General features: G+C 37.2%; 1 protein-coding gene across 2 annotated transcripts in view; it reads left to right on the top strand.

The window, feature by feature from the left end:
* Calcr (calcitonin receptor) overlaps positions 1-26,858 on the top strand; it is a 79,604-nt gene that overhangs the window by 1,188 nt on the left and 51,558 nt on the right. For both annotated transcript variants that reach the window (XM_052720671.1, XM_052720670.1), the window contains exon 3: positions 9,210-9,316. In XM_052720671.1, coding sequence (XP_052576631.1) covers positions 9,294-9,316 — 23 coding nt within the window. In that variant the 5' untranslated portion in view covers positions 9,210-9,293. The remainder of the gene's footprint in view (positions 1-9,209; positions 9,317-26,858) is intronic.

The raw sequence follows: 26,858 nt of genomic DNA, 5'->3' as shown, positions 1-26,858 counted from the left end.
CTTTGCTTCTGGAATCTACCTCAAAGCTCTATATCTTTAAATTTTGATATCTTTAATCTCACAATATATAGTAAATCAGAAAAGGAAGAAATGATCTGTAGGAGTCCATGACCACCTTTGTGGTTTAAGTGGCTCTGAGAAAACCCATCTAGTCAAGGATATTTGTTGAAATTATTGGGCAACTGAGACTAAAATGTTCAAAATAAAATGAAGGTTGACTATGTTCCTGAAGCTAATCTTAACTAGCCGAGTGTCCAGGTTTAAGTGTCTGAAACGATTGTAGAAGACAAGTATTTTATATAGTCAAGCCGGCTGACTTGCCATTAAGGATGAAGAGGGAATGCTTGTAATGCTATGATGTTTGTGAAATATAATTTGTAACAGCTTGTTGTTGGCCTAATACACTTTCAGTAGTTAAATAATTAAGCTTTGGAAAGCTGGAATTGCTGGTTTCATATGCTTCTGTTATGAGAGGAACTAGGATGACTGGGTTTGCAAAGTCCTCAGTTTGTCAGTATTCACATTCATTTCTATTCTGTTTTAAAAGAGCCCCAAACAACCCTCACCTGGGATTTGTTTTGGTTCAACAATGACTCTAGCCTACACAGTTAATTTTAAGAACTAAAACCATGAGAATAATACTTACCATATTGTAAAAGTGTTTTGTGTTGTTTATTGCTTATTGACCAACACATTGAAAATAGTAAACATGAACTCTTCATTATAACTGATCCACAGAAGCATATGACTAATCTCAGAGTTGTTGCTTATATGGAAATCTCAGGTGCTTATATGGAAAAATTAATTTAATATACATATGGTCTCTATTTCCTGGTTATTTTGAAGGTGGCAGATTAATAAAGATAGCCTCTGTTTCAAGCAATTAAAGAAATGAAGCTAAATATTAGTACAATCATGCCGTGGCATCTCTGTTCTCTACAAAAACCCCCTAGACTTTTTCAATGTTGATTAGAATAAAAATGCTATCTCTTGTTGGTGTTTATTAAAGTAAAGGTAAAGTGAGGATAAAGGGCCAGTGATGTTTCATTGATAACTTGATCTGGTGTTCTCAACTTGAGCCACAAATTAGAATCCCTGAGAGAATTTTTATTTAATGAAAGAACGGGGAGAAAAAGCTTGCCCGACCCTACCCAACCTAATTAAATGAGAATATCTGGGGGAGAGGTCTGTATATTGATGAACATCTTTAGGAGATTATAACATGTAACCATGACTGATAAGAATCAGCTGATACAGTTTTCCATAGTATTTGATAAAATCTATTAGTGTTGGAGGGTCTTGATGAACATAAATGCCACTTATTGAATTGCTGGTCTGATCTTTGGATTTCATAGATTAATGAATGTTGAAGGATCATGGTGAAAATAAATGTCATTTGTTGTATTGCTGGCCTATCCTTTCATTCCATGTATGTGATGCATATAACTTGATTTTCTAATTGGAAGAAAGATTTTATTCCTTGATGTTAGATGTTTAAATCATAACAGATACCAAAATAAGATTTTTCCCAGAAAACAAGCTCTCTGACCATCCAGAAAATGATTTAGTACATGAACTCTATCTCCAAGAAATGTTAAAAAAACAATGCCTTATGAAGCGAAGAATTTGATTTGCTTTTGCTAAGACCTATGATATACAGTGTGCAAACATGCACCTTTTGAAAGGGGAGAAGGAAAAAATTAAGAACCATTCTCCTTGGCATACCAAGTAACATTCTGGGTGCCGACTGTATTCTGGTATCTTCATACAAACCAGTTTTGTAAAGCTCATAATAAGCTTTTGAGGTAAAAAAAATACTGCCCTGATTTTATATATGATAAAATTGAGGTTCCATTATGCTAATAAACTTGCTTAATGCCACAAATCAAGTAAACTAAAAATGTACTCAAACCCATACCTTCTTATTGTGAGTTCAACTGCATCATTAAAAACATACATTGGATGAATATTTATGTCCTTAAAATTTTAAAGACAGCGTCTATTTGCAAGTGATATAAGGTAAGAGCAAAGATTCTGACATAGCTGTGCCCAGGCAAGACTCCTGGCTCCATCACTTTCGGCTGCATGAATCAGGCAAGTAATTCAACCTTTCTGGGTTAAAAAGGCTAAACCTATTTAAAAGATTTTATTTAATGTGGATTAAATGAATTAATATTTGTAAAGAATTTGGGTAGTTACTTTGTGCATAGTAGGCTCCATGTGTTATATATTTAAATACCATTTATTCATAAACATTTTGATTATTTATTAAATGCCAACTATTGATTCAAGTCTGACAGTACATAAAAAGTCATATCCTTGTCCTCAAGGATTTTTTCATCTAGTAGAAAATAAGCATAAATAAATAGAGTGATTATTTCACTCAGAAATTGGCATTTCTTCCATCTTAAGTATAATTAAAAGCATGGTTTGGTATGACAGCTATGTGTTATTCAATTGTTGATTTGATCTTCCAGAGTTCCAGCTGATGAAAACCCAAATGGTAATACTTTGTGTTGTTAAAATGGTCATAGGTTGTTTCAAATTTCATCAATACACAAAAATCATGTGCTTCTGGCCTCATTGTATAAGGTTAGAAAACTGATCTACGATGAGGTTACAGATCTTGAAATTTGTATTTTTCAAGTAAATCATGGGATTGGAACATTGAGGACGAATCAGTAGAAATGCCATTGCTTTATGTTCCTTAATACTGTTCAGTGCAATTTTCATGACTCAGTTTCCCCAAAGCAGTGTGGATGTGTGGGTTTAGAATGTAGTTCTGTCTTTATTCCTAAAGACAAAAAACCAATTTTTTAGAAAAGGAAATGTCCGTCAAAGAGCACAGTAAAAGTCCCTGGTCCTGGGCTGGTTTGGAAGCCCCCTTTCCTCAAACCCCGCTGTGCTTGCTAGACTGTGTCTGCAGCTCCACTCAGCTGCCTGACACCTGTGGGCACCTGTGGACACTTGAAACGTAAAACTTTGCCTTGTTCCGAAGAAAGTCTCTCCTTATTTAAAGAAAGCATGTACATTAGTGCAGCATTCTGTAAACATGGGTTAATTCTCCAAAAAAAAAAAAAAAGTACCTGGTTCAGTGCAATGCAACCAATATTTCTGTAATCAATATTTAACTATGTTGTTGCACTAAAATTTCTTTATGGCAATGTATGCCTCTTTTACATCTTATCAAGTCTAAAGAGTACTTTGAATTTCTAATGGATGCTAAGCTTTCTCACCAGCTCCACAGTCACCCCTTATTACTATTATCAAAATATTTTAATATTCAACCACATTTCAGTCCCTGTGTGTTGAATTCAAAACATAGCCAGAATAATTGCAAGCTCTGGTCTTGTCACCCTCTGTTCATAATTATTGAGTGCTTTCCAAGGATGTAGCCCCCTCTTCAGAATGTTATTTAAGAAGTTTCATGATATAGCCCATCTGACTTTTCCCCCATCAATGATAGGGTGAAAATCTCAGCAGCTCCTTAATTCCAGTTCTGGAGTTGCAGTTATACTAGAAAAATTGACTCCAAATTTAGAGTCCATCCTTCACTTTCAACCTTTTGCCCTTGCCTGTCAACCTCAGTTTACATTCTATTTCCTCGGTACTGGTGTGTGTGTGTGTGTGTGTGTGTGTGTGTGTGTGTGTGTGTGTGTGTGTGTGTGTCTGTCCATGTCCATTTATATAATGGTTCAGCTGATAGACTGCTTTGCTTTGGTTTATGTTTCTCCCAATAGCTCTTATCACAGAAGCTGTGCATTGTTTGTCTGGGGCCTCAAACTCCAGCATTTCAGACCTAACTTATATCCATCCTTCAGAGAATGTTAATTATTCCCCCATAACATAACAAATTTTTTGCCATGATTGCATCACTCAGATTTTAATACTAAGTAAAATTTTACTAAATGTTTATTATGTTTTGGTCAGAGAATATTGTGATAAATTTTAGTCCCTGGTTTGAGGGAACTAGAAAGACAAACCAACAATTACCCAACCAGGGGTATGCACTGCCATAGTGCTCTGAAGTGGAAAGCAGGAACAGTTTCTAGGGAGGTGATCCTTTTAAAGAGGACATGACTTGGCATTAAAATGATAACACACATAAGAAGCTGAACAAAGAGGGGAAGACATTAGTTGTGTTACAGAAAGGAACTAGATTGTTTATTAAAAACAAATAAAAATATAAGGCTTCAAAGCTTGAAACAACATGGTGATTTGGGAAACTGCAGATACATGGGTTGCCCCCATTAGGTTTGCAGATCCCCAATAACTTACCAAGAAGCCCATGTGCCAGCTGAACTAAAGGGATTGCATTTTATCCTGAAGAAAAGGGTGGGGGGTTGAAAGAACTAATGTAAGGGACAATGATCAAATTTCCCATTTGAATGAATCACGTTGAAAAAAATAGGATGCAAACCAGTTTGAAAGTGGGGTGGATACAAATTAATGGGAAGCCTGGAGTCTTACTGCAGCAACAGAAAGAGAATCATTTAGGGCCACTTTTTGGGGGGGATAGAATAGGAAAAACAGTCTGGAAATTATTTTAAAGATAATATTTTAAGGGTTTGGTCAATGATAAAAATTGGAGGTGAGCTGAATGAAGGTACTGCCCAGTTGTATGAGGAATTCTAGGTTTCCTTCACAGATAGCAGGAGACCTGCAGCATCAATCACCTAGCATGGACGAGAAGTGTTTTGAATCAGAAAGATTTAGAGTTGAATTTGGGAGAAAAAAAAAGAAACGTGATGTATTTCGTTTTATCTACATGGTGGTATTCCATAGAAGTAGATATAGACATTCATGCCTCCAAAGACTTTGATACTAGATTTAAAAATTAGAATAACTTCAGTACGGTTTTAGCAGCTAACAGTACAAAGGAGTTAAAAGAAAGAGGAAAGAAAGAAATCAAAGACAGGAAATTAAAATGGAAAGCTAATCATCTAAGACAGAGCCTTTGGGAACACCAAATTTTAAGGGACAAATGGAAAAGAAGCCTTCTGAAAACATGAGAGGCTAGTTGAACAGAAAAGTACAGAGCCAATAGCCCCTTGGAAGCCAGGATGAAAGCCAAGAGGTCTGCAGAGAGTAAGCAGGAGACAGGGAAGGAAGAGAGCTGGCCAAGGCTACAGCCTGGGGTGCCTGCTTCAAGGGATGGAAATGGAAGTGTGAGGTGTACAGTCATTTCAGTCAGTTTGAAAAGCACTTATCTCTCATTTTTAAAAACTGTACAACCTCAACTTCAGCTTAAGTGCTGCTTCATTTTTTCAGTCTTCACTGACAGCACTGACCCCTCAAACAAAATGCAGTCTCACAGCCTTATATCAGTCTTTTAAAGACTCCACAGGCTCTGTGCATGGGAGACGGTGCATGTCTGTGCATGTGTGTGTGCTCATGTGTGTTCACACATTTAATATGTGTATAATATGTTTCCTTTCATGCAGTGTATTCATTCTTTTTTGACAATAATTAATCTCTTTATTACAATAACATATTGGGGGAAAGACCAATAAAGGCTTTATGAATCCTACCCCTCTAGGAATTCTAGTATTTCAGCATATACAAACTGTTCTCAGAATGGTTATATCCTTAGAAGTTGTATAAAAAAGTTTTTAGAACAAATGTGTCAATTTTTGGATGATTAGATGAAATCTTTTCTGGTTGTTTTATGACGTTTCCTTTTTGGTTATGGATACATGCTAACTTTCCTTCTTTCCATTCAGGATTACACAGGACAGTCATCCATTTGTCCCATCTTCTCAGAAAATCCAGACAGCTTTCTCTGCTCATCATGGGATGAGTTAAAACCTGTTTCAGTTTAGCTATAATGATGCTGACATTTATTTTTTCCTGAAGAGATTTTTGTTACAGCAAAGCTTAAAGTATTATTTTAAAGTACTAATTTGTGAATGTCCCAGAACTTTCAGATACTTCTCTGTGGTACTCCCTCCAAATCAATAATCTGTTTTCATTTTGAGGCTTATTCCACCCATTCTCCTGCTTCAAGCTGCAGTCCGTGTTTGCCAGTGCCCATGTAGAGGAGCTTCTGAGCCACCACTCCAGTTAAATATGCAGAACCCCTCGAAATCACAGAGTGAAGCGGACAGTCTTTGCCTATGGGGTCTGCAGACTTGGATTTTTGCACCCATGCTGACAACAGCTTTTTGAAAAATTAAATTTTTACCAAATATGGGCAGGCTGCTTTTTCCTGTCACTGTCTCCTAAACAGTCCAGCCAAGCACATGTTTAAATGGCATTGTAGTAGCTGGAGAGATGGCTCAGCAGTTAAGAGCAAACACTGCTCTTTCAGAGGACCAAGTTCAATTCCCAGCATACATGTCAGATGACTCACAGCTGCCTGTAACTCCAGCTCCAGGGGTAGCTGATGTCACTGGCCCCCATAGGCACCTGTATTCACATGTACAGACTACTGACATGTGCACATACACATAATTAAAAATAAAAGCAAGTCTTCAAATAGCATTTACATTATAGCAGTTATTACATGTAGTCCAGAATGATTAAAAGTATACAAGAGCGTGTGGTTTGGATTACAATCCAATACTACACTGTTTTCCATGTGGAAATTAATTGTCCACAGATTTTGGTCCTGAAACCAATCTATCATTGATCCTGAAGAATAGTTATACCTCTGCTTCTTGCACTAGGATGAAGCTAATTGGGTGCTACTTATACATTTGTGATCAAGGATTTTCTTATTTCCCCAGTACAGACCAGAATCTGAAACAACTCATACTAAAGAGAAAATCTATCTTCTTTAAGATAAGCCCTCTGACTTTGAGAGATACAACAAAATAGTAACATAGGCAATAACAGTACATTGTGGCCTACTGTGTGCTGGATGCAAAACTATTCAGTCACTTCTCAGGACACCCTTATAGTATCCTGTGTCCTTACAGGATATTATCAAGGCCAATCCAGCAATGAGGAAGCAGGATTAGAAACTTGCCAAAATTCCTGGACTCCTAAATGTGGCAGAGCTACAACTCAAGTCTAAGGTTGACTAACATTGTTCTCTCTGCTACTCCAATTAATGACATTTGGTGGTGATTTCAAGACCTTAAAAAAACTATAATAAGAATATTAATCATGGTCGATGGTCAAGCTTTGCAACAGATGGAATGAGGAGCCTCTCTCCACACACATGCTAACTGGTCTACCTGAAGACTTTAAGCCTGGCATTCCATCCAATGGGGCTACAGGCACTATAACTGTGATCATCCCCAAATTCCAACTTTTTGACACAGCTAGGAATAGTCCAAGCCCCTCCTATATTAACAGAATGTTCTAGATGCCTAAATATATAAGCAGGACATTTCTTCACAGCAACCAAAATGTGGAATGTAATATTGATTTTGAATTTTAGGCTTTTATTATTTAACCAACTCCTTTTTAAAGCAGTAATCAAATGAGTTTACTAATATTAACAGCAATTTGATGACCAAAGAACATGAAAACTCTGTTTATACTTCCCTGAAGCTCAAAAACAAAAAAAAAATACTTATCCTATGGATATAATTAGGGAAATACTCACTTTGTAGTAAATAATAACGACTCCTAAAGAAAAGCCTGATTAGTTAAGGAGATTTTCTCTGTAGAGTGATCCTTGTGAAGCCATCTCAGGCAACAAGGGTAAAAGAAAAGACAAATTGTAGTGCTGTCAATTTTAATTTTAAATTGACTCAATTCATATATTAATTAACCCAACTTTCGGTGTAATGATTTTTCTATTCTTATGTGGGACAGGGAGAATTCTGGCAAGCATAAGGGTGTCCTGCAGAGAATATTGATGCTTATGAGCATTTGGATGGAATCTCTTTAGTCCAAGATTCAAAGAAGTTCATGGCACAGAGCACACAGTAATGCAAATTGCTTCAGCACCTTCTTGCCTGGGCCTACTACAAGGTTAAAAGGTCAGGACAATATTAGAATACTTTTTCATCCCTAACATCACATAGACTGCAAAGATGGCATTAAGGCAAAACCCCAACAAAGCAAATGATCATAGCTTGGGGGCCAATTCAGGAAGAATAAGAATTTACTAGGTTGCTTCTTTTCCCATTGAAAATGAAAATAATTTTGTTGCATCCCATGAGGAAAATATATATTCTTACAAATTAGATATGTTATCTTAGTGAATAGCAGGTCAATGAGAAACTTGGCTTTTCTTTTTAGCTACTAAAATATTAATACCTAGGCACATTTGAGAAGTAGCAGCTTGATGTCCAATTTGAATGTTATGATATCATTGAGCTGCATTTTAATTTGTTAAAATGGCACTTCTGCCTTTAAGGTGGTGCCATATGTTTTCTTGATAATTAATATTTGACCTTTATTAAGATCAGAAATCCAATGCTTTCGTTAGGGAGGAGACCACAGCAGAAGTGTTTCATTAGGGAGGAGACCACAGCAGAAGTGTCATAGTTCCCCCAGCAAAAGGTGGGATATCTGCAGGGAGAGTCCCATCCTCTGACTCCATGTCAGTGCTCTCTCTGAGGAGCTGACAAACCGACTGGAAGCCATGAGCATTTCCAGAAACCCTCGTGCACCACTACACTCATAGGTGAACAGAGAAGGAAACATGTGAACAAGACTGGGCTATCTTAGTTAATCTGTCTATTCTCCTGGTATGCCTAGTCCTTTCAACTCACTCAGTAAGCCTGTGTGGTCCAGATGTATAACTTCCCAAGGAAAAGCCCCTTTGCTTGACCATCCCCACGTCTCTCTGTCTCTTTTGATACTCTCCCATGCTCAAATCAACTATATGTACCCTATTCCCACAAATCCTGCTTTCTGCATGCAGGGAAAACTGTGCTTAACTCCCTTCAGGAAAAAAAAAAACATATATATTCAGCAATAATGATGTTTTCTTTGTATATTAAGTCTGAGTGTTAATTCCAAAATGCTAATCTTTATACTATGGTTAAGAATATTAAAGATTTAAGGGCCAATGTAAAATCAACTAAAAGGCACTATATCCAACTTATAAATGATACGTTTTCATACTTAAGAATGATTTTAGAACTAATTAAGAGCTTGTAAGTAACCATGTATACAAAATGGAGATGTTTATTAAAACATCTCAATAAAATATAATAATGATAAATATATCTACCACTTTTAATGCTCACTATAAGCCTATAACATTCTGTGCTTTTTACTGATTTTAATGCATTTTATATTTGCAGTATCCACCTAAGGTAAGTGTCATTAGAGCGCCTTCCACACAAGAAGAAACGAGACACCACGGCTTCCACACAGCAGATTTGAAAATGATTCCAAGGAGAGCCAGAGTGTAAGTAAATCAGAAAGGAGAAATGTACTTACTATTAAATTCATGATAGCCAAAGTTTGTTAATGTAAAATGTCTTTCACTTTTGCATTTTGTTTGTCTTTAAACAGCAGATCCATGAATTCCTGTATTGGAAAATATATAGAAATAATAAAAGTTTTCCTTATTCTAAATATTTTCCTCTGCAGCTGCCATGCTTATACCCAGGCTTATAGTATTCCACTGTGCACTGTGGTTTATCAGAAATGGAAATTGTACTTTTCCAAGTTGACAATTTCATTCATAGAAAACCAAAACCAAATGAAAACAAGTTGATTTATTATTTTAAAGATGCAATTTCTCTCAAAAATGTTAAACACAACTCAGTATAACAGGATTTTTAAAAGAATATTAAAACTACATTTTGTCTATTTCCATGAAAACTAGTCAGAAACCCATGGGATCTGTGGTTTTAATGATGTGGAGGGGAAAATAAATGTGTGGGCCCAAAATGGCAAATGAAAATACATTGAATTTTAATTAGTCTAAAAACGGTCAATTTTCCTATTCACTCAGAGATGATAAACTTTCCAGGCTCTATTTTGGAGTGTGACAGCTCTTTTCCATGTTCCCTGAACAGTCTCATTTCCCTATCTGATGACCGCCTAGGCACTCTGTGTACTTGGGCCAAATGGGTGACAGGATGGGGATGGTCCATTCTGAAACTCGAAGAAAACTCTGTGTCCTTCAGGCATGGTCAGGCTACTTGGTCTCATGCAAGTGATTTTTATTTACTATGTCAGCTTTTGTTTATTTACCATATCTACATTCATATTAATTTCAAGTCTTTCATTTATTTCTCTTACACATTTCTTATATTCTATTGTAAAAACGTGTTTAATCTAAAATTTTTCCTCTAGTGTTACAGCTCAATTTTAGAATAGTAAAAGAAAAACTATTGAAGAAGAATATACCTGCTTTACATCAAATTATTCAACTTCCTCGAGAATTAGGAAATTACTGGGTCATTATTAAGAAATTATTAAGATCACAATAATGCAGGAGGGTTTGCCTCTCTGTCTTACTCCATCATCAGAAACTTCTAGCTTGCAAGAGATAATCTTAATATGAAAAGGGTGTGGTTTCAGACTTAACCATAGTGCTGATAGTAGGCAGGAGGTGTGGGAGACAAGGACACCTTGAGGAGACTGGACAGGCAGCTGGATGTGCAGGGTAGGAGAGAAGCTGGAGACTTGCATATTATATATTAATGGTATTCATTAGTTTTGTTTCTCCTTTCTCTCACAGTATTTCTAGGCAGAGTTCCAGAACAGACAGTGTGTATTACAACTCAGTTTCAGATATATATTTGCCAAATAGTATATGGACATACATTATCTCATTTAGATTTTACAATAGCCTGGAAAGGGAAGCTTTTTTTTTTTTTACCTCCAGTTCACAGATACTAGAACTGAAAATTGAAAGAAGATAATAAGAAGGAATTGGAATTAAGATGTTAATTCTAATCATTAGTAATGTACCAATGCAATCATTTTTAACTAATATAAGGGCTTACTGTAATAGTTCTTGGAAGAATTACCCTCATTTAATTCATACAGTAGTCACAGGTGGTTTCATTTTTCCCAAATAAGTCCAGAGGGTGATGAAGTTTACAAATCTGAAGAAAGGTCATATAACCAAAAGCAGAGGCAAGATTTGAATCTAGACTCAACCCACCACACTATGGTCTGAGTCACTATGCTGTACTCGTACTGAAAGCAGAGCTTATATGCTTGATCACATCTGCTTGGTACTGAGTTTGTGCCTTTTCAGGGTCCCATGTGGCTTTTAATTGAAAACAATTGTTCTCAAATGTGATCTACTAACCCATGGCAGAGTTTCACTGTCTAGTAGCAAAATGAGAAGCTCAAAGACAATGTCAAGAGCTTCCCTAACTACTAGAACCTTTCCCTACAAAGGACTGCACTTTTTCTGGGAACATAATCTTCCTTTTGCAGAGCAATAATATCCCTTTTTAATCTAATGATGGTCGGAATGGCTGATAATTACGTTTGAACACATTCATTAAAACTTTGTCAGTCTTATGCCCTCTGCCTCATACTTGGGACAATTGGAGAGAATAGCACTAATTCATATACCGTAAGATTCTTCCCTCTAAAAATAAAAAGACAAAAGAATGTAATAATGAAAGGAGTTACCAAAAATACATTTCACAGGTTTCCCCAAGACTTAAGCTTTATGTTTAAAGTGCACGTCACTTTCTGACTCTTAAAGACATTGAAGGGACACAGAGTAGACGTGAAGGAGAGTGACACTATCCCTATCCACCACACTTTCATAGAATAGCCCTCTCCATGTACAAAGCACCTGAACACCAGCTGAATACTGTGCACACAGCCCGTGCAGTGTCTTCCCACTCTCCTTCGATAGGCACTTACCATTGCAGAGAGCAATGCTCCTGCAGCAGCCATGGTGTCATCTTGAGAACACACACACACACACACGCACACACATATATATATAACAAGCCATTGTTTTATATATATGTAGTAGTGTTTGGCCTTTCTTGTGAACAGATTTATGAAGATTTTATTTAGATCTCACGATCTATCTCTATCTATCTATCTCAGGTTTTTTGTTCTATTGTGGTAGGTATCAAACCTATCGCCAAATACATATCAGGATAGCACTCTGTCACTGAATTACATCCCTGACCCCTTATATATTCTTGTTATTCATTTAGTCCTCATCTTACAATTGAGAAAAATCCAGTTCAGATTAAAGCATGAGCTGAAACACCTGATCTAGTTAGGTGATGGAGTTAAGGCTCCACCCTTTCTCTTCTCATATTCCAGTTTCTTTCATTATCCTCTCCCACTTCTATATGCATCACGACCTTTGTTTTCATGGTAGCCCACTGCACAGTTCTGCTGATGGCAACCTCAGGCTCATGTGGTTTGAATGTGCCTTCGTCATTCTGAAAATGTGCACCTTATATGTCCTTGTACATATGGACACAACATGAGAGCTTCTCAGTAGGAAAAGCAGAGGGAATCTAAAATGATTTATTGTACATATCAGGCCAGTGAGAGATGCTTTAAAGCAGACTCACAGAAATTGTATAAGATGGTCAGAATACACAAGGAAGACCCTTCAGTGAATAAAGAAGGTTGTAGCTGAAGGTCACAGATTTAATGAGAAAGTAGACTTGAATGTGAACCAAATGGTTGTGTAGCTGTAAAAGAAGGTTCACTGGATGACCAGGGCACATCAACAGATCCCTTTTCCTAAAGTGCAGATCCTAAGTTTCCTCATGAATCTTTGCTTTGTGATTAAGTTAGCTATACAGGGACCTGCTATGTCTAGAGTTCAGCATAACTTTAATTGTTGACAGGAGGTTAAAATAGTTGCATACATGGATTTTTTCCACCCTAATGCTAAAGAATAAGAGGTTTCTGTCTTTTTAGTCAGAAAGCAGAAGTGTGCTCTAGTTCAGTCCTCAGGAGAGACAAATGAGGAAGGAAACCAATTCCTTTTCCTTTCTTCCACGGGGCTTGTTTTTTTCTTAGTGAAGCATTCTACTTCTTGTTCAAGTCCCTCACACATCTGGAACTGAAATAGCGGCTTCTCATATATATATAGATGCAAGCTAATATCGAGTACACCCTATGTTGTGAGAATGAGTAGCTTAAGCTTTTTTTTTAACAGTTATCAATTAGGTTTCATACTTTCTTGTAATTTGGGTGCAAAATTGCAACAGAGAAATTGTCACATGGTGTGTCAATCACCAGATAGGGATATAGCAAGACTGAGTCCCCAAGGACAGTTAGCATTATACTAGAGAAAGACACCAATGCAAAGTGTGAGCAAGGCAATGGGAGATAATTCTGAAATTTTCAGTTGTTATACTAATTTATGAAAATGGCTTTAAAATATTTATGCTAAAAGACAAAAATATTCTTCAAAGATTTACTTTGTTCCATTAAAAATTAGTGAGTAGAAATATTCAAAATGCTTTTTCAAGTGCCTGGGTACTTTGCCAACACCTCCCCACCACCACTCAAAGTGAAATAGAAGAGACATTATGGCATCTATCTTTGTAACTACAGGTTCGTGCAGAGAGTGGGAATAATTTGTATCCAACAATAGTCTTGATTTTTAATATAAATCCTTTTGCTGAGCCACAAAAGGACAAAGGCCTTAGCCTATATCCCAAAAGACTGTGGAAGACCCTTCCTGATAGCAATCTGGAAAAACGCAATCAACCCAGCTTTGCTGGAAGCGGATGATGAGGAACTGATTTATGCCTTAGCTGATGGGGGTGGAAATAGAAGAGTTTGTCTCATTGGCATCCAATTAAGAAGGTCTGTCCTTAGGATATTATTCACTTGGGAATCCTGGTAAAAGACTCTATGGAAACTAGATTAACTTTCACCAAATTTAAAGTTACAATTTGTTAACAGTCTTGCCAAGGTTTTCCCCCATGCTTTCAACTTCCTTTTTATCCTTTTGACATGGAGGTTGATGTTTGAGGCAAGGATTTTAATATATGTCTGATGTTTTAACCTCCCAAATAATTTCAGCCTACCCATCACCTCGTTGAACCAAAGCAGTGTTTCTAAAACTTAAGTCCAGAAAAGCATCACCTGAAAAGCCTGTCAAGTATCAGCATATGGGCCCCATTCCCAGAGTGTCTGATGTAGGCTAAGGTGGGCTGATACTCACAGTTTTTGTATCTGATACACTAGCAGGTATTCTCAGTGCTCTTGGTCAAGCTATGACATTCACAAATAACCCCAGGCATGTTTTTTGACCTGCATTCCTCCCTGCCTTCCAGTAGTTCCAGAAGTTTCAGGTTGGCTGCTAATGTCCAGTGCTGCTCGACCTTCTCCAGGCTCAGTATTTTTCTGCACAGTGAGAAGGTCAGCAAAACACTGATAGAGCATGGTCGCTTCTGAGGGAAGCCTGCTTGGAGTGGGTAGCTTTGTCATTACTCAGGCTTATAGTATTTCCTGTCCTTCCAATATTCCCAATTTCAATATTTCTCAATTCACATCAGGAAAAAATAGGTTAATTAAAAAAGAAATTGACACTTGTTCTACTTAAACATTGATTAATATAATTTAAAAGTTATATTTAAAAGACTATGAAGCACTCACTGTCTACGTCTTTCCTGAGATTCGGGGAGGTGCAGAAGGAAAATGAAGCTCTATTTTCTTAAAACAAGCATTCATCTAGATCTTGAAAGATGAAATTTTCAAGAAATAGTTACATTTTTCTCTCTAAAACAAATGGCAGTGCAAATGATTTTCTTTTAAATAGAAAAAAAAAAACAAATAAGCACTACCAAGCCACAGTGTGCAAAAAAAATCACAACCTAACAACATGACTGCCTTTGAAACTAACTGCCACTGACAGAATACTTACATGAAAAGCAAGAATTACTTTATTTCCTACTAAAATTTTAGGTAGGACAGTAGTTACACGAGTTTCTGTGCCTTTTGCTTTGTTTATTCTCTTCGTGACCAGTTTCACAATGGATATATTTGAAGTAATAGCAGAAAAGTCCAAGTCTAAAATAGATTTGTTTGTTTATTCAAGTTAGCCACTGTTTTAGGCAGTGTGGCTCAGTGATAAAGAAAGATGAGGCCACATATCCCTGCGAGTACATGAAAGCTGAAGATAGGCAGTGAGTAAATGCATAAACACATTACATAAATAATAATAATAATAATAATAATAATAATAAATTGTTTGAAAGTGAGGGCTTTGTTTATGAAGGGCCAACATGCCCTGAAGCTTAGGAGAGAATACCAATGGTATTGATACAGAAAGGGAGAATAAGGGTCTAGCTACACATTGGAGTTTAGCTTGTGACACTATTGTCAAATAAAACCCACTGAGAAAATAGCAGACAATTAGCAAAGAAGTATACCTTCTACAATATCACCAATGAATACTGGTGTACTAGGAGAAATATAAGAAAATATTTTTTTATAAACCAAGACCTAAGCATCCTAAGCAAAACACAAAAAAGATGACTATATTCTGAGTGATTATGTCTTAAAATAAAAAGAGTATTACCTATACATAAAGCAGACAGATTTCATTTAAATGACACTCTACACACACAGATGTATAGACACACACACAAAGACATATAGACATACACACACACACAAACACACACACACAAACACACACACACACACACACACACATGTGCACCATTCTAAAACCATACAATCATTGTCTTAATTTTAGCACTCAAGGGGAAAAAACTGTTCCTTTCTTCCTACATTTTCATTAGCTTAACTTAACCATTCTGTAATATATGCACACATTAAAACACCACTTTGTAAAACACAGGCATGTATAAGTCTTACTTGACAACTTTAATTTTTAAGGATATTATTAAGTATGTGTTTTTATCATCACTTGTATATACATGATCTGAGAATTAGGAACTCCCCAAATCACTGTCAGAAATTAGGCAAACCGAAATCTGAACTCAGACCTCCTTGAATCGTAGATAAATTATCAAACACGGGGGAAAGAAAAGTTCCTGTGAACTTAGAAGAGAGAGGAACAAACGTTTTAAATGGAAAAGTTATAAGCAGGGAGTTGCAAAAGAAGAGAAAAACAGCCAAAGTTATTATAGTAAAGGACTTGACCTCTGTAGTTATCAGGGAGAAGCAGAAAATATTATTACTAACCCAATATTTCTACTTATTGTCTCCTTAACATAATTGTAAATCTTTTGTCCCTGTCTCTTAGTGTCTCTAGAATGTTCTTTCTATTATTACCTGTAATTCTTCAAAAGTGGATGCTGCCTGAACACAGAGAGGACCCTTCAATGTGTTACAGCAGACACTGAGCTGCACTGGAAAGATGCCCATTGCATATTAAGAAAAGAAATTCCCAGAAAAATACATCTAAATGTGTTAATGAGTCTGTTTACAGTGTTGTACATTCTATACACAAAAGTACAAGGAATGTTAGAGTTGTTGATTTGTTTTACTTCTGAGAAGTTATATTTAAGAACTGGTGTCGGCCTATTTAATCTGTTCAAGTACAAAGTAAAAGTTCCCTTTAACTTACATTTAAAATATGAATTTTTAAAATTGTGTTAAAAGAATTATAAAACAATTAATAAGATATTTTAAAATAAAACCTATTTAAAAGGTGATGAGCACATAGCCAGGTCTTGGGATGCAATTAGAACATCCTTTCTATCTCTCAGGTGGGGGCATTCATGCCCTGCAGATTTAGACTCCGCTTTCATACTGAGAGCAAAGCACCCAGGAAAATCCCATCCTTATTTTCACCATCCAGACTTGCCTTGCTATTTTAAAGCAGTCTTGCCCTATTCTTGACAGATTCAAATATCTATAAGTATCTAGTTAGCTTATAGCTAGCTAGTGGATTCAGGAAGCCGTCCATGCCATGTCAAACCCCTTTTCTCTCTAGGTTTCCTTTCCATTAAAGGTAAATTTTATCCTTTTTACACAGTTGAAAAAAACCACAGTGGATATGGGATGTTTTAACTAAAATTAAAATAGAGCACAAATATGATTTAAAAAAAAAACACCTCAATCTACCAGCCAGGCCAAGTCTAGTTTTCTTGTCATCATATTCTTGTTTTCTAAAACTCATTTTTTAAAGATATATTTTGGGAATATATATTATTTCCATATTTCCATTTCTGCCTGTTTTAATAAACTTGGTAAGCACTATGCTGTGCTTCATCAATGATTCTTTGATATTGTTGCTTGCCTACATCAATAAACACTTTAAAAAGTTTAGAATTCAATATCTTCACTTGGACAACTGTTTGAAAGGATTTTTCAAGCAAGTTGAACACAGGCACCATCCAAACTGTTGCTTTTAATTCTATTTCATAAATGACTTTTCCACATGTGAATCATAACCAATTTATTTGTACCAGCCCTATGACCCCAGGAGTGTGAGGCCCTGCCATTTCCTCCATTGCCACTTCCTAATGAGTTAGCCTTCCACTAGCTTCCCCACGGCCCCTCAAAGGCCTGAGTTAACTGGGCCTGCTCTGTTTTGCAGTACGAACATGGTGGAACATGGTGGGGCATAGCTGAAACCTGATTGCATCAAAATCCCCTTCTGACAGCTCAGACTCCTGACCACCTACTATTTCTCAAAGGGATTTTTCAGCCCCATGTAGAGTTCTGACAAAGGAGCAGTAGTTCTGCTTGCTCTGGTCAGGGCTGCTCATACAGAAATTCCTAACACCCATCAAGTCCTAGGGAGATGGAGCCTTGAAGTTTCCTGTAGCCAGCTTCGCCAGGCTGCTTAATGCGGTAGTTAATTATAGGGACTGTGATGTCAGAGATTCTCAGATCAAACATTCCACCCTATTTACTCACGAAGTGGCCTAAAGCAAGTAGCTTCACATTTCGTGCCTCAGTTTCCTCTTGTTAAGTAGGGTTGTTAGTTCCTGCCTCTCTAGGTTACTATGTCACTGCTAAAGGCTCGGGGTGTGACGATAATGTGGGTAAATAACTGAGCATTCCTGATAGTGTGTACTACGTGAAAGTGCCCTGCAGGCCCACATATTATACATGTGACTTGGCAAATGGGATATCCACTGACTGTTTTTATAATTTTGTATTTGTCCTATTCCTAAAGAGTAGACTTCCATTTGGATTGGCGCTTGGCTTAAACTAGGGACAATATTACTGATGGGTCATAAATTTTCTTGCCAATCAGCTATTGATGCACTCTGTATCCCTATTATCCGGCTATATCACCCCCACTTCCTTAGCTTTAAGATTCTATTTTGTCAATTAAAAGTGGAATATGACATTGGGGTGTCACCCTTAATCACGAGTCACTTGTACCTCTAACTTCTCCCTCATTCACCCTCCTCCCACCCACACCCCTTCTTTTAGAAAAGCATATATACCCAGTGTGCTTCTAAATCTACAAAGTAAAGCACAAGCAGGTCCCCTTAAAGTGTTGAAAACTTCTGTCTGTTTCTAAGAAGTGTGATTTCATGATAAATATACTATTGAGTAAATAGAGCTTCAAATAAAGGTTATATTTACAATAGAAGCATAATTTGTACACCAACTTTCATGATCATTTATTAAAATATGCACCCTCTCATACACCAAAACCAACAGGAAGCATTGAAGCAAACTTTCATGGGAATTCATCAAACCCCACAAAAAGCTCATACTATGTAAAAAGTAGATCAACAGTATAAAGGTTTATCTTTTGACCTTGGCAAGTTTCAAAGTTGATGTTAAGGTACAAACTTCTTGAAGAATTAATATAACAAAAGCAAAAATGGTTGGCTCATGTTCTTATGATTTTTGATATTTCCGCTCTATTTTGAGAAAGACACTAGTGCCACATCTAGGCACAGTGAGAGTAAGTGCCACACTGGAAGATTGGTTGTGACCATGGAAGTGTGGAGAGGTAGACTCCGCCCTGCGTGGTTGTTCTCCCCACTTGGTCTTGGATCTCAAATATGTCTCCTTGACCTGTCATATGTAATGTACATTTTGTTGAGAAGGGATTCTGCTAACCCTGATGGAAATCTCACTCCATACTTCTTCATTACTATTAGCTTAAGCTTCTTCTAAAATTTTTAGGGAAAATAAAAACCCACAAGAGTAAATTTTTTCTTTCTACAAGATGAAGTTGTAAACCTAGCACCATAAAATGTTAATTCAGGAACAGACCCTGCTGGTGATCTTAATGAAACCTCTGCCTGCTCAGGGATCCTATCCTTAATCCTTCCTCAGAACCTCCAGGTCTTTTCCTTATTGGCCAGCTCTCTAACAAAATCTGTCCTGCGATTCACACCTGTGGCCCTTTAGAAGCCAACCTACACTGTCTTCCACAGGGTCTCGGTGAACAACTTGTCCATGATGTATCTCCACCATTTTGTTTTAAAACTTTCTAAAATAAAACAACACATGTCAAAAGAAAAAGAAAATCAAGGTTCTGGCTTCCATTGGGTAAATATAAAAACATATTCCCTTGTCTTCTCTGTTCCATGGAAACAAATGTTGTGTGCATATTATCTAGTGGGAACGAACGTCTGTGGTTTGTTCCCAGGAGCTGTCAGACATGCTACACTGAACATGGCCTATCCTGTCCAAATGAGCAAAAGAAATTCCATTTTTATCATATCAGAGGTACATTACATAGGAGATAAGAGACTTCTATTCAACCTCTTTCCCCGTCATTTTTTCCCATCGCCTGTCATTTGAAATTCATATCTATTTAACAATAATATATATAATTATTATAATAATATAATAAATATTATATATTAATATAATATAGCAACACTTCATGTATGGAGATAATGACAAAAGATGAATAAATGCAAATATCATTTATACAAAAGCTGTAGAACAAACATGATTAAACTATGCTTCAAGCCAAGAAGTTAGAATAAACCTTGGTTTATTTTAAGGCATGTATATGTGTATACCAGTGGAGTTTAATCTGTGCCCCTCATAATCTCTTCTGAGTACCTGCTGTGTCTGAGGTCTTGAGAAGGGTGTGTCATCTTGCTTAATTCCACAGCCACTTTGTAAGTTAAACAACTCACCTTGTAGAGGAAATTAAAAGTATGGGAGGCAAATTAACAATGGCCAAGACCACTTAGCCTTAACTTATATCTTCGCAGAAGTCAGGCCTATGTGAGTTCTATTTTTTTGTAACATTGGCTTTCTCTGTTTTCAGTATAAATATTTAAATTTAGTGGACTTTTTAAATTAGCATTGATAAATATTTTGCATACTGCTAGTTGATAACTTATGTTATCTGTGGGCATAGGGGGTTTATAACTGTCTATTTCTTCTATCCATGAGCTATAACCCCTTCCCTGCCAAAAAATAAAAATAAAAAATTGTTCTAAGATGTGTTTTCCCAAAAGGTCAGGTGACAGTAGCTAAGACATTCCTATAACCTTTTGAAAAAATGCCCTTCATGTTTGCCCTAATGCCTATCAATAAACCTGTGATTGTGGTTATGGGGTAGATCTACAACAGCTAACACTGAAAAAACCCGTGAAGGAAGGTTGTATGCTGAATGTTCTTGTTTGAACGTTTTAGTATTGTTCTGAATATATGGCTCTCATTAGGAAAAGAAAAAAAAAGCTATCAATAGTGAAAGGAACATAACTTGTTACCAAAGTTTTCAGAGAGTTTTGACTACATAGTTCAGACTTCATCTGGCTGAAGCCTTGTGGCTGAAATATACGTTTCCAAACTGTTGAGTGCGTTTCCTAGGAGTAGACGTGATGTCCAGCAGGTGGCACAGTGCTAACATCAGTGTCCTTTGTGTTCAAAGAACTATCTTCTTAAACTTGGTTGCAAGTCTCAAGATGGGTTTGTTTTATACCTAGAGTGCTTAAATATATACCTCAGGGCATTTAGTTTATTTTTGAAAACATATTTTAGGATCAAATGATTTTGAGTTCTGGTATTTTTTTTTGGGGGGGGGGCGGTTATATGTTAATCTGAGATCCACTTATGCCTTCTTGCTTCAAAGATTTATACTCTGTTTTTATTTTTTCTTCCTCGGATATAAGAAAAAGCATATAAAACTTGAAAATGGGTCTTTAAACATTACAGACTTTCTAGTAAACTTCTTGTAAATTTGCAGAACCAAGATTACTGCTGTAGAATTGGGGGTCTCTAGTGCCACTGGTATCTCCTCTGCATCTGAATTGTAACACTCAAAGCTAGGCAGACAACAGGCAGCTCAGATTCAACAGCTCTTCAGGCAATTCAGATTAAAGTCACAGCACACTGTAACTATTTGAATATGTCATGTAGGTACTTTGTCATCCTCCCCACACCCGAGTGTGTGTGTGTGTGTGTGTGTGTGTGTGTGTGTGTGTGTGTGTGTGTGTGTGGTGTGTTTAATCCAAATGGAAACCTTGCTTAATTCTAAAGTCATTCCATCAGCTTTGATTACATTAGCAGCTTTGTCTACAAATTTACTTATGAAAGAAAAATAGCATCATATAGTAGCGAACTGTAAACAACAATTAAATGTCCTATACTGAGAAAAATCAAAAGGATCTCACCTCACATTTTGACATCTGTGATATTTACTGAAAGCAGAGCAAAGTATATTGAACTCTGTCACTGTTCTGGAGTAAATCACTGTATTTAACTGTGTTGCTGTTCTGCCTCTTTAAAAGATAAGACATTGAGTGAGTGGGACGATCATTCAGCTTAAAGCCCTCTGCTATATGGCCATGCTGGAGAATTTAGCTCCCTTTGAATATTTTTGCCCAAACATTGCTTACTGCCCACATGTCAGAGTTAATTACAAACATAGGCCTTTGCTTTCCATCATCTCCACTTTGTAAGGACTCCATCAAGCCCTTGAGCTATACTTGGGTCCTATAGCCAGCTGGCCTGGGCTCATTCTCAGATCAGACTCTTAGTTCTCATTTTGGTTCTTACCCTGACCATAATTCTTACCCTAAAATTGTTCTCTTGGGGAACTCTCTATGAAAAATAATAACCTCATTCCTAGCCCCAAGAGTAGTGTTAGGCCATCTAGGATCCTTTTCTGAAACTGGATGGTTTACAAATTAAGCAGTTTACAAACTAAGAATGCTCAAAAAACAGCTGGAAACTTTAGTACAACAGGTCTTAGTCTCTTTTTTTACCCAATACCCTCTTCTCTCTCACTCTATTTCCCTAGTGGAAAAGTAGTACAAAATTAATAGTCATGAGAAGTGAGATACTGCCCATAACTATCAAAAAAGAGGGTCTGGGAAAATGACTCAGTGGATAAAGCACAGCCCAAAGTTGAAGACCTGAGTTCAGATCCACAGCACCCACGTAGAAGCCTGGCTCAGTGAGATACCTCTGTAACCCCAATATGTTGGGGGAGGAAATTGGAGTGTCCCTGGGGCTCTCTGGCTATCCAGCCTCACAAGAATGCTAAGCTCCAGGTTCAATGGAAGATACTGTCTCAAAATATAAAGCCAAGAACACTAAAGGAAGATACTCACGTCCAACACTGACCCCTGGCCTCTACTCAGACAGCATGGCTGTGTACATCTGCAGACACACAGACATACACAGACACACACAGACACACAGACACACACACACACACACACACACACACACACACACACACACACACACACACACCCCACATAAAAATAGATAAGTAAATGAATAATGAAGCAAGCAACAGAGGCCTAAGTGTCCTTACTCGCTGTTCAGTCTCTAAGATTCTATTTGAAAGAAGACTTCATTGGCCAATAAAATGGACAGCTGCATTCAGGTCCCCCATTGAGAGCATCATGAAATGAAAACATACAAACATTACATGACTCTCTGTCTATATAGCCTTCTTTGAATTATTGGCAGATGTCTATCAACTAAAACTTTTACATATTTATTTTAATCACATGCTTTAATTTATTTCTTTTCCTCTTTCTGAAAAATAACGAAATAGCATACTCAATGAAGTACTTTTCTTACATGAAAATAATTTTTACTTGATTGCTTTTTAATCTTACCATGAAAAGTCTCTGGGAAAAAAGAGTATGCAAATTGAAATCTTAAGAGACTCAAAAATAAAAATTTTAATTCCTCCACTCAGGTGTAAACACATTCATAAAAAAAAATACCTTTGGACTAAATTAGCTTTATAATTATTAGAAATTTACAACTGGCCAACACAAATAAACGGGTTAGCATTTTAATAATCACTAAGAATATGAAATAAAGCCTTATAAAATTTTATCTTAATGTGATTAAGTTTTTGTTTATGGGCTTTTAAAATGTGTCTTATTTTAATTAGTTCATGTATCCTTGGGCAAAGATTATATAATGCCAGAAGTACACAGACTTCAGCATTAATCCCATTCATAAATTTTTGTATTCTTTAACCTCAGTGCTGAGAAAAATGTATTTTTGTTTTAAAGCAGATGATATGGAAGAGAAATATTATGAGTGTTATGTCCTTTGATTCTGTTTGTTTGTTTGATTGCTTATTTAATTTGTTTTTATTGGTTTTTCTGAGAATTTTCCCTTAGTTCTTTTAACTCTTCCTTGGCTACAGGTCAAATAATTGCATGATAATTGATCATTAATTAGGAGTAGTATCTAATTATTGTTTAACTTAACAACTTATTTATACTCCCCTCCAATAAAGAATCAGAAACCATAATTTGAAAAAGCACTCCTTAGTTATTAAAGCAAATCACTTTACCAATACAATTGATTCTTAAGACAAGGAAAAATTATTATACCAGAAGATGCAGTATGTGAGACTGAGGAAGGATGAGAGGTGGACTTCCATGTTTTACCTGTCGTTGCATGGCATCTAAGAAGAGTTTTTATGAAAAGAGTTAGAGAATACAGGAGGTATCATGTCCCTCAAAATTTCTGAAGGAGACAAATTTTCAGAAAGAACACATACAGAGTTGGAGCCTTACCGTCAGGAACTGTCACTCGAAATTATTCCGATGCCCACATTACATAGCATTCATCAGCAGAGCTGGGGCTATGTGTGGGCTCATTTGAAGAATACAAGGGTAGGGACGTCCAGAGACACTAACATCCAGGACCCTGAGGCATGTCTACTTGAATAGACACTTGTTGCTGGGCTTACACATTAGGACAGTTTCACAAATTCTTTTTTTTTTTTGAAGAAACAGCCACTTATTCATGTTCTGATAAGATGGCATGTCTGAGAACCTCTGGTAGAAACCGGTCGAATGGGTCCAGAAATGGCTGGCTCTGTCTCATTACTTCATTGCGACCAGCTGTTTGCTTTGAGCGTGAAGCATGGTTTTCTAAGTTTAATAAAAGCCTGCTGGGGTTGAGTTCCGATGGGGTTGCCTCTGCTCTAACGCAAACTCTACCTGGACAACCTGTGCAACTCCTAGGGGCCACACAACTACTCTGCCTCTTTGTCCATAAAACAGAACAGCTACTTCTACCCTTAATTAATGTGGTTTTGTGGGGAGGAAATATCACATAAAAATACCCAAATAGAACATTTTGCTCCTGAATTTTAAGGCTTTGGAACTTTAAGGAGAAAGAAAGTAGAATTGTTAGCATAGTGACAATTAGAAGTAAAATTTACTTAATACTCTTCATTCATTTCTTCAAATAACCAAAAAAGCTCTCTTCATCCACCAGTTAGAACACAAGAAGCTGAAGTACTAATAGAGCATAGTGAACACCTATGGACTCCAAAGACAAGTGCGTTCTATTAAATGAACACATGATGTCTTAGGGTTGGATGTTCTGAATACCAGCTAGAACATGCAGGCTAAAGTTCTGGCTACCAGCTAGAACATGCAGGCTAAAGCAGGCTCTGCCTCCTTACACTTGAATAACATTTCTAGAAATTTCTAGAAGCCCTACCACTCTTCTTGAACAGGCCAGCCCATGAGATAAGACCCAGGAGGGTCAGCTAACATAAAAATCCTACCATGAAGAGTAGTCCTTGTTAGAGTTAGTGAGCTAATGATGTCCTGAGAATATAAAGTTATCATCTCCAAAGGTATTATGGGCAAAAGTTTCGGGTAACATAGGATTTACTTCAGTCCTCACACTATGTCTGTGCACTTACAGTATCTTATTTGATATAACAGGAAGTGAAATCAAATATGTGTGTTTGATAGTGTGTGTTGCCATTTTACATACTTTAGCTGATGAGGAAAAACTCACTTTGGGTTTTCAAAACCAACACGGAGTGCATTAAGGAGGATTCTTGTTTTCACTCCAGCTCTCAACCTTGTCATCACCAGGGTCATGTGAGGTCAGTCTTGGAACAGCAACAAAACAAAAGAACAGTAACTTCAGGAAGTGGACAGTTATTTTTGTTTAGACTTTTTAAAAGTTAAAAACACTGTGTCAAAAAAAAAAACAGCAAAAATAATTGGTAATAAAAGCAAAGCAATTCTAGACTCAGAAGTCCCATGAAGTCATCTCTACTCCTCTTGCCAGCAAAGGGTCTTTTTTAAAACATGTTCTCAGGATCCTTGCCAGCCTCAGCATCAGCTGCCCCAACAATGGGGCGTCCATCATTTCCCTGGCAAAAACCCCATCCAAGTCCAGCAGGCTGATGGTCTTTGACCTGAATTTCTCAGTAACTGTAATCCCAGCACTAGGAATATACCATATTTGATTTCTGTTAAATTCAGCCACTTAACGAATTTACTTTGTTGGATCTTCTACATCTGGAGGCAGAATTTACATAGTCTAGTTTAAATTCTTGTAATACACACTATTTAAATCATCTTTCCATCCTAAATCTCCAGTGAGCAGGAGGCTAGAAATGCTCCCAAAAGAGAGCCACATACGTGAGAGTTATGTTTTATTAGAGAACCAAATAGGTTCTTTCAGTCCTGATAAAAATATCAACAGGCATGGCCTGTGCCTGCATGGAGTCTCCCGGTTTCAAAGTACACCAAGAATCTCATGTGTGTGTGTGTGTGTGTATGTGTGTGTGTGTGTGTGTGTGTGTGTGTGTGTGTGTGTGTGTGTGTGTGTGTGTGTGTGTGTGTTTTCCATCCTACCAATTTAACACACAGCAGATCCAACTGTGCCTAAAGAGCATCCTAAGGGAAAAAGTGCAGGCAACAGTGGCGTGTTTTCTGCCCTTCTTGAAGTCTGAGGGTAGTGTGGGACAGCTAGCAGGAAAGATGAGCTCATATTCAGCCTGGGAAAACCGCAGCAACGCCCTTCCTCCTGTTCTGCGTGAAATGAGCCCCGAGCAGCGTGAAATCCCTGACCGCAGGTGTGGAGACGCGCTGTGACATAAATATCTTTGCTGCTTAGCAGTTGGAGGACGGCTGTGGGAAGATTTGTCACAAGCTTCCCTAGCCAAGTGTGACTCTCTGAAGAAATGGTCAGTTGGGCTACAGTGCTGCCAAGGCTCGAATCCCGCTCCAGCTCCCAAATAAAGGACCCATAAAGCAGAATTAGAGGAAGGTGCAGGTGAGGGCTCAGGCCTTCTCCTTCTGGAGAGAAGAAAGGGTAGGGGGAAAGAGCATACAGCAACCCCGCGTGGTCGAAAACAAGGCTAAATTACATGTATAGGACAAACTATTGCCCATACCACACTACATAAGGTATTCTTAAGTGCTTTCCAAAAGTGACGAAAATTAATAAGAAAATATGTGCACACACATACACTCACTGTAAGGCCACTGACGACGGAGGGGGAAGTGTGCATAAAAATTTCCAACTCCCCTCAAAACGAGTGGGACACGTAAATTAATGTAGTAAATACACTGTAATTGCTTATTGGTCCAGAAAAGTTACTTTGTTTTATTTTATTGTTTTTAGTTGTACCAACCAGCCTTACCTTAGAAGTGGAGATGCCATGCAATTTTAAATTTTTTTAAACTTTCCTTCGTTTTTGTTGGTATTAGATAATTTTTCTTACGTTGCTCAGTTCTGCTTCATTTTATTTTCTTATGAGCATAAGTAGGATTCGGTATTAGTTTTAATAAAATGAAAAGTTAATGTGTATTGAGAGGAAACTATATTCCAAG

Source organism: Peromyscus californicus, unplaced genomic scaffold (assembly GCF_007827085.1).
Source record: "Peromyscus californicus insignis strain IS unplaced genomic scaffold, ASM782708v3 Scaffold_6__1_contigs__length_162567912, whole genome shotgun sequence".
Taxonomy (NCBI): domain Eukaryota; kingdom Metazoa; phylum Chordata; class Mammalia; order Rodentia; family Cricetidae; genus Peromyscus; species Peromyscus californicus.
This window is presented reverse-complemented; position numbering and strand designations above follow the sequence as displayed.